Source organism: Acipenser ruthenus, chromosome 6 (genome assembly GCF_902713425.1).
Source record: "Acipenser ruthenus chromosome 6, fAciRut3.2 maternal haplotype, whole genome shotgun sequence".
Classification (NCBI taxonomy): Eukaryota; Metazoa; Chordata; class Actinopteri; order Acipenseriformes; family Acipenseridae; genus Acipenser; species Acipenser ruthenus.
This window is the reverse complement of record NC_081194.1, coordinates 66,316,078-66,330,112: the sequence shown is the minus strand read 5'-3', so window position 1 is coordinate 66,330,112 and position 14,035 is coordinate 66,316,078. Positions and strand designations below refer to the sequence as shown.

The following is a 14,035-nucleotide window of genomic DNA, read 5'->3' as shown; positions in this document are numbered from 1 at the left end:
TAGTAGGGGGAGGGCAGGGTAGGGCTGGAGACATGTCATTAAAAATTCTCATGGAATTAATGTATATAGGACCCCATCTTTTATGATACAAGACTGTCTTCACAAGCAATAGGAGCAAACTTACCATGAATCTATTTTTTGTGCTTTATTTGTACTAATATGGTACCTTCTATTTGATATATGTTGTGCCTGTTTGTAAGTTTGCTTTGTAGTTGAACCTTTCTATATTTATATGTACAAAGCATATACCTATACTGCTATTTTGTCTTGGTTTGTGATGTCAGATGCTGATCACTATGGTCCAACTGGATAAAAACAAGAACTTATCATCACTAGACATAATATTGTTGCAATTATATGTACATATTCTCTGTATTCAAATTAAAGGATCTTTGAAGTAAGATTTATTTAAACTGTTTCATACATTTAAACACTTTAATAAAACACTTCCAACAAAGTTACAATGTAGTAAAACATGTCTTTGTAATACATTTAAAAAAAAAAAAAAAAGGTTTCATGAGTGCTTAAGAAGAACCGCCATATGGCTTTTAATTTATGATTTTCGAATAAGCACTGGCAACATAATAACTAATTAGGTTGAAAACGAGTGCCCTGTCTGTCACTGACATTAGGATTTAAGCTTTTGTCAAACTTTAAATGTTTCAGTTTGGATTTGCTTTAATGGGATTTAGCAAAACAGAATTACAATTACATCATCTAGTATGGTGGAGTACTGGTATATTGACCTGATAGTACAAGACCCAATTATAAATTATAAAAGCAATGTTCTGTCTAACTAATCATTTTTAACTAACAAGTGTGGTTCAAAGACTAAAATATAAATCCAGAGGCAGACATGATTTTTTTACAAAGTGCCTCGGTTACTTCTGATCTTTAGTCACGGGATGGACTGCTTTTTTTTTTTCTTCTTTACTGAAGAAATCCCATCAATGGCCACCAGTTAGCACATTCTTTTGTACGTCACATAATGGCCATGTGATGGCAGTCAACAAATGAAAGATTTCCTTTAAATACTGTTCTTATAAGCACATCAAATACATAAGCTTTTTACTAAACAACTATAAAACAGTGCAGGGGTGTGTATTCTATGTTTATATGTTGCGTGTGGTGTGTTAATGTTGGTGTATATGTATTGGTGCACTGGATGTAAATGGGTCTGCGTAGCACAAGTGATTTAAAATATATAGTTGTATTTAGGCACAGGGATTGCATAATCACTTCATGTGCAGATAAAACGTGTATTCATATGTGAGCACGGGGAGTGCACAAATTAGTTTGTGTGCTGGGATTCAAGTGAATAATTAATTAGCAATTGAATCCCGGCACAATTGCATATATAGATGCAGGAGTCACTCATTCAGGGTTGGGTGTTCGTGAGTGGAGAACGGGAGAGAAAGAGAGGAGAAATTAAATAAAAGTTATAATAACAATTGCTATACGTGCTGGCTATCAACCAGCACGATACTTGTTTGTCTGTTTGTCCACTGTTTGTTTGTTTGTTTGTCTGTTCGTTTGGCCATTGTGCCCTTTATTTTGAGTGTTGTGTTTTGTTCAACCTTTTTAATTTCTGTTTAATAATAAACCGGCACATCAGTGTGTTTCATACCCCAGCACTGTTGTCTGTATCCACTGTCTTCCGGGTCTGACATCTTCACCACAAGCTATCCGTGACAAGATTCTATTATTTTGTCACATTGCTGCATATATTCATTTGTGGTGTCGCGTCTGGTGTGTAGCTGCTTTAAAAGGTAGCAAAGAGCTTCAGCCTACTCAATGAGCAAAACTGATGCATCTGGAGAAAGAATTACCCAAACAGCTGGAAGTATGACCAGACAGCAAATGGGTGTTTCAACCCCTGTAATGTACTTATAATGTACTTATTTCTGCTTAGCAAGCATTGTCCACAGCTTGGGTTTTATGAACAGATAGCTCTGAGGGTAAATTGAACAGGTCTGTTCCCATTAAGTTACTCGATCCAGTGATTAGAAGAAAAAAAAAAGTTATCTTCTTGTCACAGAAGTGCTGTTTTTGTATGAAAGTGCAGTATGTATATCCCAAAAGTCTTAGAATAGCACCCCAAAGAGTCTCTCTGTTATCATGGCATTATGGAGAAACAATACAGATCCCACACAAGTTGACAAAGATACTTTTACATAATGCCATCTGAAAGTGGTGGAGTAAGTCAGAGAAAATAATAGTTTGTAAGGAGATCTGACAGAGCCCTAGAGATGATTGATGTCTTGCCTAAAGAAATGCAATCCAGACTGCTGACAAAGCAAACTCACCCTTGTGTTGCATGATCCAAAATAATAATAAAAAAAAAAGGGAATCTTAATGACTACTTTCTATGACCTGCTCTATATGCATGGCTTTAAAAGGACAGTTGAGTTATTTTAAACAATATGCTTCCTCAATTCAACCTTTCTTTTTTGTATCTGTGAGCCATATTTTCTTTTTAACACCATCCCATATGTCAGGGGAATTACAAAATTAGAAACTAAATTACTGTTTTGCTTGCTAGATGCCAGCAAAGGCTTACTTGATCTGGTATTAAAAAAACAAAACAAAAAAAAAACAGTGAGTGAGTGTCAGCAATAGATAATGCTGATTTTAAAATGAACAGAGTATAAGAAAATTGCAATTAAAGTACCCCAGGTTGCTTCACAGGAAATGTGGCATTAAGAATGGATCAGAATTTCAATGGATAGGTCCTTTGTTTAGAGAGGCCCTGCTCTCTAAACAAAGTGGGAGGCCCTGAGGGACATGGTACTTCGATCCCTAATATTGTTCTGATAGCTTAAACATACCCAGTAGAATACTCAATTAAAAAAAAAAAAAAAAAAAAAAACACTCCGCAGCCACTCTGGGATAATTCCAGGGTGACTAGAGCTTTAGTTTAATTGAAAAGTGACATGAAATGACTCATGGCAATACCCCAAAATGTTTCATTATTATTTATATATATATATATATATATATATATATATATATATATATATATATATATATATATATATATATATATATATATAATTTTCCCCCTTTCTGGCACTTTCAGGATTCTAGTTTAGGAAATATAATTACAGCTTTTGACCGGAAGGTTATGAGTTTTAAGTGGCAGTTTCTAAAGAAAGACAACTGTTTTTATTTTCTTCATTTTGCCAGTACTTACATGGGAAAATGGGAAGAACAATTACTTAGAAAATCTGAGAGAGAACCTTTTGAATACATTTGGTTTGTAGATTATATTTTTGGGGTTTGGACACATGGAGAAGAATCTCTTTTCCAGTTTCATAAAATGGCAAATAAAATACACAGCAATAATAAGGTGGACCTTCGATGGACAAGAAAATAAATATAATTTTTCGATACCATAGTACAACTTGATCTACACAACATCATCACTGATCTACACAACATCATCTACACTTTCAACGTGAAAGAACAATTATAGAAATATTCAAAAAGTAATTAAAAATAAAAAACCAAAAAGTCTTGATTGCATCAGTCTTCACACCCCTTGAGTCAATACTTGGTGCAAGCTGCTTTTGCAGCAATAACAGCCATGAGTCGTTTTGGATAAGCGTCTACCAACTTAGCACAGTGGGATGGTGCAGTTTTTGCCCATTCTTCTTGGCAGAATAGCTCAAGCTCTTTCAAGTTGGCTGGGGATCGTCTGTGGACTGCAGTCTTCAAGTCTTGCCACAGATTTTCTATAGGATTCAGGTCTGGGCTTTGACTAGGCCACTCGAGGACATTCACTTTATTCTTGCTGAGCCACTCTATTGTTGCTTTTGCTTTGTGCTTAGGATCATTATCCTGCTGAAAGGTGAATCTTCTCTCCAGTCCCAGGTCTCTGGCAGACTGGTTTTCCTCCAGGATCTGCCTGTGCTTTGCACCATCCATCATTCCCTCGATCTTCACAAGCCTCCCTGTCCCCGCTGCTGCAAAGCATCCCCAAAACATAACGCTGCCACCACCATGCTTTACTGTAGGGATGGTGTTAGCAGGGTGATGTGCCATATTTGGTTTACGCCACACGTACCGCTTAGCATTGAGACCAAAAAGTTCCACTTTGGTCTCATCAGACCACAAAACCTTCTCCCACATGCATGCAGTGTCCCCTGTGTTTCTTTGCAAAAGCTATGCGGCACATCATATGGCTTTTTTTCAGCAGTGGCTTCCTTCTTGCCACCCTCTCATACAGGTATGTTTGTGGAGTACTCAGCCAATCTCAGCCAGAGACCTCTGTAGTTCTTTTAAAGTAATCTTAGGCCTCAGTGACCTCCCTCAGCAGTTTCCTTAAGCCACGGCTACTGACTTCGGAGGGACGGCCTGATCGAGGCAGTATCTTGGTGGTGCCAAACTGTTTCCACTTTACAATGATGGACCTGACAGTGCCCCAACGGATATTCAAAGACATTGAAAGTTTCTTATAGTCTTCCCCCAATCTGTACCTTTCAATAACTTTATCCTGGAGTTCTTTTGGCAGCTCCTTGTTCGGCATGTTTTGCCATTTGCTTCAATTTCACTTCATACAACAGAAACAGCTATTTAACTTATTATGTGCCTTGTTAAGGAAATTTGTTGTACCTGAGCTAATTTGGGTTTGCTATGACAAAGGGTGTGAAGACTTATGCAATCAAGACTTTTTGGTTTTTTATTTTTAATTATTTTTTGAATATTTCTATAATTGTTCTTTCACGTTGAAAGTGTAGATGATGTTGTGTAGATCAGTGAAACAAACTCCTCCTTTAATGCATTTTGAATTGTATTTTGTAGGCAGCAGAATGTGAAAAATGTATATCCAGGATTCAGCCTGAATACCTACTTTTTGAGCAGGGTTCGGATTCGGCCGAATACTTCCGAATCCTATATCTGCCCAGATGCACAACCATTTTAATACATCCCTCCAATATGTGCGGTTCTTCTTTAAATAAAAGACACAAATCTGGTATTGAACGTAATTTTTTTTATTTAATAACAAGAACACGTTTGATGAACTCTGGTAGCGGCTCTCAACTCCCTACTGGTGGCGCACACACTAAACACGTCATGCAGCTGCTGAATGCAAACAGACCCCCGTATGCAACAGCACAGTCACATCACACTTTACATGGAGTAAAGTTATGCAGTAAACCTGTAATATATAGTAATGGCAAACTGTTGTAGACTTTTGTGCTTTGTTGCTTTGTCTGACAAACGTGTTCTAGAGATCAAAAATGGTGCATAGAAATATATATTTTTTGTAACTTTACAACTGTCAGATGTGCAAGACATTGTTGAACAATGTCCTTTCGTAAATAAAATTTTACATTACTGTAATGTGCCAGTACAAGTTGAACCATTTGGGAACTGCTGTGTTATTAAAATATTTTTTAAACTATTTTGTAGCCTATTTGGTATGTGTTACACACACGGTGCATTTAAATCAACGTGGGTTTTATTTCGCAGGGAGATTCAGGTCACTCACCATGGTAATGTTTTCCTCATAGCTCTCAGATATGGTTGTCAACAGGCTCCAGAATCTCAGGACACTAAGGCAGGTCAGGTTTTCTTAACTCACCTCTCTAAACTGCAATGTATTCGACATGTAAAGTGAGTGTGAATTACTTCAGCAGTTTAGTAAGTGTATTTAATTGTTTAATTGTGGTTCGGTATTCGGCTGAATCATTTGAGATGGATTCGGTATTCGGCCGAATCTCAAAAACTTGGATTCAGTGCATCCCTAATATATATATATATATATATATCAGGGTTGTCCCCAGGCCGCCCAGCAAAGTGGCTGTTGTCGCCCGGCTGAAAAAACCCGATCCGCCCGTCTTGCAGATGCTCCTGTGCCTTTAACAATAAGGACTGATTGTGCTTCTAGCAGACTAGGTCACTTGTGCGTTGCTGGGTGAAAAAAAAATCTTGGAACCACATGACAGCTGTGTTATGTCTTGACACAACATTTAACCAATCAGAGAGTTGAAGGGGCGGGTTTCTGTGTTAAGCACTCCGAGAGGCTAAAACGTTAAAAATGACCGCAAAAAATGCAGGATTTTCAAAATAAGCCGTCAATCGCCGCAATCCACCGCCTAATACTATATTTGCACCGGCTAATTTTAAAAATATTAAGATTATTTTCAGGTATTATCATTCAGTCCATTTTTTGTCTTATTGTACTATAATTGATGTATAGTACATAACAGCTATACAGATACACTTTGAGCTAAAATAAATAAATACATTTTATATATATATATATATATATATATATATATATATATATATATATATATATATATATATATATATATATATATATATATATGGAAATATGAAAATGTATTTTACTTTCTAGATGTAATACATCACCCACTGCTTTATTAGAACTACTTATATCTATGGAGGTGGGTTACTGTGGTTTAAAGTTTAAATAATTGCATAGAGACAGAAAAAGTCTCACTTGATATAAGCCTGCTGACACTGCAAAATAAGTATTTTAGCTCAGTATTGAGTTGGTCCATTCCTCTCTTCACAACTTAATATATGCCACCTGTTAAGAGTGGAAGTAACTGAGCTGTCAGCTGAAAGTCTGGGAATGTTCCTGCTCATTATCTCATCTTTAACTTTAAAAACTCAAAGAGTGTGGGTGTTAAACTGAAATAGTCCTTAAGCAAATGACTGGGGATTTTCAATTAATTAATGCATTTCTTCATTTAACTAGCTGAGGAAATATGTTCCTTGCTGTGGGTGGGCGGTACTTAAATACGTTGCTATAATAAACAGAAAAAAAGAGCATTAACAGTATATGGCAGCAGTGTGGAGTAGTGGTTAGGGCTCTGGACTCTTGACCGGAGGGTTGTGGGTTCAATCCCCAGTGGGGGACACTGCTGTTGTACCCTTGAGCAAGGTACTTTACCTAGATTGCTCAACTGTAAAAATTGGTAATTGTATGTAAAAATAATGTGATATCTGTAAAATGTGAAATAATGTATAATGTGATATGTTGTAACAATTGTAAGTCGCCCTGGATAAGGGCGTCTGCTAAGAAATAAATAATAATAATAATAATGGCAGTAACCTACTGTACTATATAAAAGTTATACTTTTTGTTTTCTGCCTGTGGGGTTCCTGCATCAAAGGATCAAACCACACTGAAACCAATGGATATAAAACAACAGTAGTCATTTGTTTGTACTTAGGAGTAGCCTTGGTGAGCTTGGAATTCAACTATAACGTGCACCTGGGTAACAAAACAAACGAACAAATAAAACATAACTACAGTAGTTTTTCAAGTATGACCATTTGCATATTATTGAGGATGATGAAGAGAGGCTCGCGGAATGCGGTGTGGTCCAGTGGTTAAAGAAAAGGGCTTATAACCAGAAGGTCCCCGGTTCAAATCCCACCTCAACCACATTGTGTGACCCTGAGCAAGTCACTTAACCTCCTTGTGTTCCGTCTTTCGGGTGAGACGTAATTGTAAGTGACTTTGCAGCTGATGCATAGTTCACACACCCTAGTCTATGTAAGTCGCCTTGTATAAAGGCGTCTGCTAAATAAACAAATAATAATAATAATGCATTGAAGCGTGTTACCTATGATTTGTTTAAAAAATGTGGAGCATTTCCTGTGAACATACAACGAACATGAGAGCACAAGAATGTGTCACACTCATAGTTCCATGCCGTCATGTATGTTGCCAGAGCACAGCTGAGATGAAAGCAGTAGGAGACGCCACTAAAACTAATAACACTGAAATAGGCTTCCTTAGCGCAAGAAAAAGCAGATCAAGTTCAATGTCTTTGTCTCTCTCCCCGATAACATTAAATGTGACTGTTGGTTGAATATATATCACCATGTCGTCATTATTAAACTATAAAAGTCAGTGTAACAGTAAGAAACTGCATATGACTAGGGTCCAAGCAAGTCCAGTTACATCCAGATTTATTTTGGGAGAACTAAACACACCCACAAAAATGAAGAACTGCCAATAGTTTTCTGGTGTCCCACAATCCACTGATCCAAAGGGATGGAGGCATTGCATTAAACCTAAAAATCTATCTCTACTATTCATTTAAAAGGGGAGTTGATTTTAAACTAAATATTTTTAAAATATATTTAGTTGAACAAAATATAAATATCTAAGTACCCCATAGTGAGTTTCAGACTTTGAACTTGACCTGCTTTTTCTTGCACTAAGGCAGTTAGTAGTCTACTGTATACTGCTTGTTGCTATGTGAATCATGCAGAGCAATGTAGTGTTTAGAAACGATACCAGGGCGGCGACAACAGTGAGCATTATCCACAGGTGCGTGTAATACAACAAACTCATTACAGGATTGACAAAAAGTGTGTGGAATGCATCAAAGCGTGGCTATATCCAAAGATTATGGTAACCATAAACAGCCCTTCTAAAATGAGTGTTCATTTTAGAAGGGCAAATCTCTCACTTAACCACATAACCACAAAATGACAGCTGAGATTATAATTTTTGGGGGTTTTAAGCAGTGTCCACTTTTTTTTTATATAAAAAGATGACCTTAAAAGTGTTTTGTTTTTCTTTTAAAGTATATGATTTCAAACAGTCAGCATTTTGACTCCAACCCACCTCCAGTCTCTCCTGCTTGACTTCATCAATGTCATCATCATCAAACAGGGCCAAGAACTCTCCGGTTTGATCAATGGAGCTGAGGAAATCGTGAGCCAACTTCTGCCGTTTGTTTGCATTGCTGCTGCTGAATTTGTCTACATGTGGGAGAAAAGGGAAAGGAAAAACAGCTACAGACAGTTTCTACACATCTGCTGCACAGCTGTGTCTGTTTATACCTGACCCTCGCACCTTTATCAAATTAGCCTCTATCAGCTTTCGAGTGTTAATTTTAACCCAACCCTAAAACAGAGAATAGAAAAGACCAACATAACCGATTTGGTATTTAGAATTAGCGGGCATGATTTGAGGGAGAGCAAGTACACATTCTCACTGTAAATTGACATGAAATAAAATGTGGTCTACAGTATTTTAACGATCTAAATACTAAATGACCTTAATACTGCCACCCTAAAAAGTATAAACTGTGGGTGATATAGTAGGAGTTAATTATAATTAAAACAATAACCACATTTTATTATAATGCATAAACCCGTTTTCAATATTGTTCTCTGAAAACGATAGCGGATTTACACGTTACAATAAACTAAAAATAGACCACATTCTATTTCATTTAAAGTTCATAAATCAAGGTTGTTAGATGTGCAAATTATTTACCAGGAATTGATTTTAAAACAAAGGAATTTATGAAATATGCATTCAATACGTGCAGAAAAATAAAAACGTGCAATGCAGGATATCAAACAATTAGCAGGCAATACATTCATAAAAACAAGTCAATATTCCATTAAACAACGTTACGACAAACAGGGCATTTAGACAACAATTTTTCAATGAACTAGCAATAACATTCGAGCAATTGGTCAAAACAACTTTTATAGATTTCACTGTAAGAGATTACCATATAATCACTTCGCTTTAAAAACTGTAAGTTACATGCAATTACGATGGAAACTCCTTCATAGTGTACCATACACAAAACAAGAAACAAACATTTATGGGGTTTCCATGCATTTCTTTTTTTTTTTAGCTTGAGACATTTACATGAGAAAAATGTCTTGTGTAAAAAGCTTTTTTGGGTTTCCGTTCGCTCAGTTTATTTTACTCGAGTAAACGGGGCTTTTCACCCGACGTCATGCAAATGAATGGGAAAGGTGGGGGTTGATATGTAAATTAGCTGTGCGTAAAGTACTCGTGCTGTTTTTGAAGATTACTAGTGAAATTTTGTGAAAATGTGGTTTCCATGCACAACTGGTAAACGAGTAAATCTAAGCTGCTATAATAAAAGCAAAATAGCTTGTGCCTGGTTGGTTAATAATGTGTTTTACTGCTCTTGCCAAAATTGTTTTTCAAATGTCATTAGTGGGGTGTCATGTCGCTAGTAGTGAATACTGTTTCAACTACAATTTATCTTATGACTCATTAATTAAAAATGAACTCGGAGGTATAAAATGAAACTGACCAACTGGTATTGCAGATCACCATGGCTGAAAACCAGCGGATAGATATACACACACATATATATATATATATATATGTGTGTGTATATCTGTGCAAAAGTTTTAGGCAGGTGTGAAAAAATGCTGTAAAGTAAGAATACTTTCAAAAACAGACATGTTAATAGTTTATATTTATCAATTAACAAAATGCAAAGTGAGTGAACAGAAGAAAAATCTAAATCAAATCCATATTTGGTGTGACCACCCTTTGCCTTCAAAACAGCATCAATTCTTCTAGGTACACTTGCACAAAGTCAGGGATTTTGTAGGCATATAGTCAGGTGTATGATTAAACAATTATACCAAACAGGTGCTAATGATCATCAATTCAATATGTAGGTTGAAACACAATCATTAACTGAAACAGAAACAGCTGTGTAGGTGGAATAAAACTGGGTGAGGAACAGCCAAACTCAGCTAACAAGGTGAGGTTGCTGAAGACAGTTTACTGTCAAAAGTCATACACCATGGCAAGACTGAGCACAGCAACAAGACACAAGGTAGTTATACTGCATCAGCAAGGTCTCTCCCAGGCAGAAATTTCAAGGCAGACAGGGGTTTCCAGATGTGCTGTCCAAGCTCTTTTGAAGAAGCACAAAGAAACAGGCAACGATGAGGACCGCAGACGCAGTGGTCGGCCAAGGAAACTCACTGCAGCAGATGAAAGACACATCATGCTTACTTCCCTTCGCAGTCGGAAGATGTCCAGCAGTGCCATCAGCTCAGAATTGGCAGAAAACAGTGGGACCCTGGTACACCCATCTACTGTCCGGAGAAGTCTGGTCAGAAGTGGCCTTCATGGAAGACTTGCGGCCAAAAAGCCATACCTCCGACGTGGAAACAAGGCCAAGCGACTCAACTATGCATGAAAACACAGGAACTGGGGTGCAGAAAAATGGCAGCAGGTGCTCTGGACTGATGAGTCAAAATTTGAAATATTTGGCTGTAGCAGAAGGCAGTTTGTTCACCGAAGGGCTGGAGAGCGGTACACGAATGAGTGTCTGCAGGCAACAGTGAAGCATGGTGGAGGTTCCTTGCAAGTTTGGGGCTGCATTTCTGCAAATGGAGTTGGGGATTTGGTCAGAATTAATGGTCTCCTCAATGCTGAGAAGTACAGGCAGATACTTATCCATCATGCAATACCATCAGGGAGGCATCTAATTGGCCCCAAATTTATTCTGCAGCATGACAACAACCCCAAACATACAGCGAAAGTCATTAAGAACTATCTTCAGCGTAAAGAAGAACAAGGAGTCCTGGAAGTGATGGTATGGCCCCCACAGAGCCCTGATCTCAACATCATCGAGTCTGTCTGGGATCTCATGAAGAGAGAGAAGCAACTGAGGCTGCCTAAATCCACAGAAGAACTGTGGTTAGTTCTCCAAGATGTTTGGGCCAACCTACCTGCCGAGTTCCTTCAAAAACTGTGTGCAAGTGTACCTAGAAGAATTGATGCTGTTTTGAAGGCAAAGGGTGGTCACACCAAATATTGATTTGATGTAGATTTTTCTTCTGTTCACTCACTTTGCATTTTGTTAATTGATAAATATAAATTATTAACATGTCTATTTTTGAAAGCATTCTTACTTCACAGCATTTTTTCACACCTGCCTAAAACTTTTGCACAGTACTGTATATATATATATATATATATATATATATATATATATATATATATATATATATATATATATATATATATATATATATACACACACACACACAACATATACATACACATACACACACACACACACACACACACAGTCACCTCTAAAATTATTGGCACCCTTGATAAAGATGAGCAAAAAAGGCAGTATAAAATAAACACAGGTAATGAGCTATATTTTAAGCTCAAATATATGGGAAAAGCATATTCTTTTATTCTAATACAACTGCTCAGAGAATTTTTTTTTTTATTAACAAGTAATAAAACATTTTCTCAAAAAGATAGTTGTCAGAATTATTGGCACCCCTAAAGATTCGTATATATAAAATCAAACAAAATTAAATATGCATTAACATTCTACTTCTTTAAGTCCATCTCAGTCTTAAGGAACTGTATTGTACTTACAAATACATCTCACCTGAAAGACGGAGCACAAGGAGGTTAAGTGACTTGCTCAGGGTCACACAATGAGTCAGTGGCTGAGGTGGGATTTGAACCGGGGACCTCTTGGTTACAAGCCCTTTTCTTTAACCACTGGACCACACAGCCTCCTGTATGGTCCGCTATGGTCTGCTATGGTCAGATGAGACGAAAATAGAGCTCTTTGGCCATGCACACCAGCGGTGGGTTTGGCGTCGAAAGAAGGATGCGTGTGCAGAAAAGAACCTCATACCTACTGTAAAATATGGTGGTGGATCTTTGATGTTATGGGGCTGTTTTGCTTCCACTGGTCCTGGGGCCCTTGTTAAGGTCAACAGCATCATGAACTCTACCCAGTATCAGGACATTTTAGCCAAAAACCTGGTTGCCTCTGCCAGGAGGCTGAAACTTGGCTGCAAGTGGATTACTTATTTATTTTTTGTTTAATTATAACCCTCCCATCACCCGCGGGCTGCATTGAACAGCAAGATATACCAAGACAAATAAGTGTACTAGCAAAGATTACAAGTAGTTTCCTGAACTTTTTTCAAAAGCTTCATGAAAATTGTTTTAGCACCAAATGGGTCTCCAGGCACCAAGAAGGAGATTGCAAGGAGAAGTTTGACTATTTTAGGCTAAAGGTTGTTTTCTAACTTAGTGACTGTCTAACTACACTGGGACATTGAGCAAGCAGAACAATTACAGTACCCAAACAATGACGTTTTAATATACTCCACTTTTTTAAACATTTTGACATTCTTGGTATTCAAATGATTACATTATTACATTCGTAACACAACCTGTATGCCTACTCTATATTACTGTATAGGGTGTGTTAAACGCTACAGATTTGCTATACAAAACCTGGTTTCTTCAGCCAAACATTTTGGCACTATAAATTAAAAAATACAAATAAAAATGTAAGATAGTACCGATTGAAAGCAGTGCATTTCATAAGTGCTTGCAAATGATGTTTGTGCACGTAAACAGTCGCAATCTGTATCTTAACTGTCTGAAGTAAACTATTTGTACTCCAGTCAAATTGTTTAATTTTGATACATATTAAAAAGAACCTGAAGTGAACACAATTCAAAGTTTATTTTTGAGCAAGGGTTAAACATCAAAAACAGGAAGAGAAAGACATGAATCTTGTAATTGACCTCTGTAACACATTAAGTTCTAAGCAATTTGTTGTTTTGAGATAAGATTGCTAAGATTTACAATAATGAACTAAGCACACGTTTAGAAGCTCAGTATCTCATTTCAGGGATAATTTCAGCAATGTACTGAATGTTTTGCAGTACAACTATATACCATACTATGACACTAAGAAAAAAAAAGGTGTGCACAGACAGGCTCCTGTGCAATACAGACTATTTGATGTTTCTTTCTAAATCTAAATTCGTATTTTAAATGTATTGAAAAAGATATTCCCCTCTTATATTGCCTATTATTACACAAATACCTAGGACAGATGATTTTTCTTTCTGTGGTTAAAACTATTAATGATAAATATAAGCTATATTCTAAATGCGTTTTTATTACAGGTCTTCATTTTTGGTGTAAAGACATCATCACCCAATATTCATAAAACATTTGGAATTGGTTTTTTTTAATGTATTGAGTAAAAGTAGTTTGATATTTAGAAAAGGTAGGCTAAATATAGAATGGGTAAAAAACAACCCTCTATGCAACTTTGAGTTGAAAGCTCAGTTACCCATTAATATAAAATAATTAATCACGTGAATCTAGTCTGTGACTTAAGTCAGAGCCTCAGAATATTATCTGCACAATCTCAGAATTCATCAAAAGTGTGCCAGATATTCA

At 36.8% G+C, this 14,035-nt stretch overlaps 1 protein-coding gene across 2 annotated transcripts in view; it reads right to left on the bottom strand.

Moving 5' to 3' along the window:
• The window catches only part of LOC117411046 (transcription initiation protein SPT3 homolog), a 194,607-nt gene that overhangs the window by 52,609 nt on the left and 127,963 nt on the right, over positions 1–14,035 (bottom strand). For both annotated transcript variants that reach the window (XM_059025704.1, XM_034018075.3), the window contains one exon: positions 8,621–8,757. In XM_059025704.1, the coding sequence (XP_058881687.1) occupies positions 8,621–8,757 (137 nt within the window). The remainder of the gene's footprint in view (positions 1–8,620; positions 8,758–14,035) is intronic.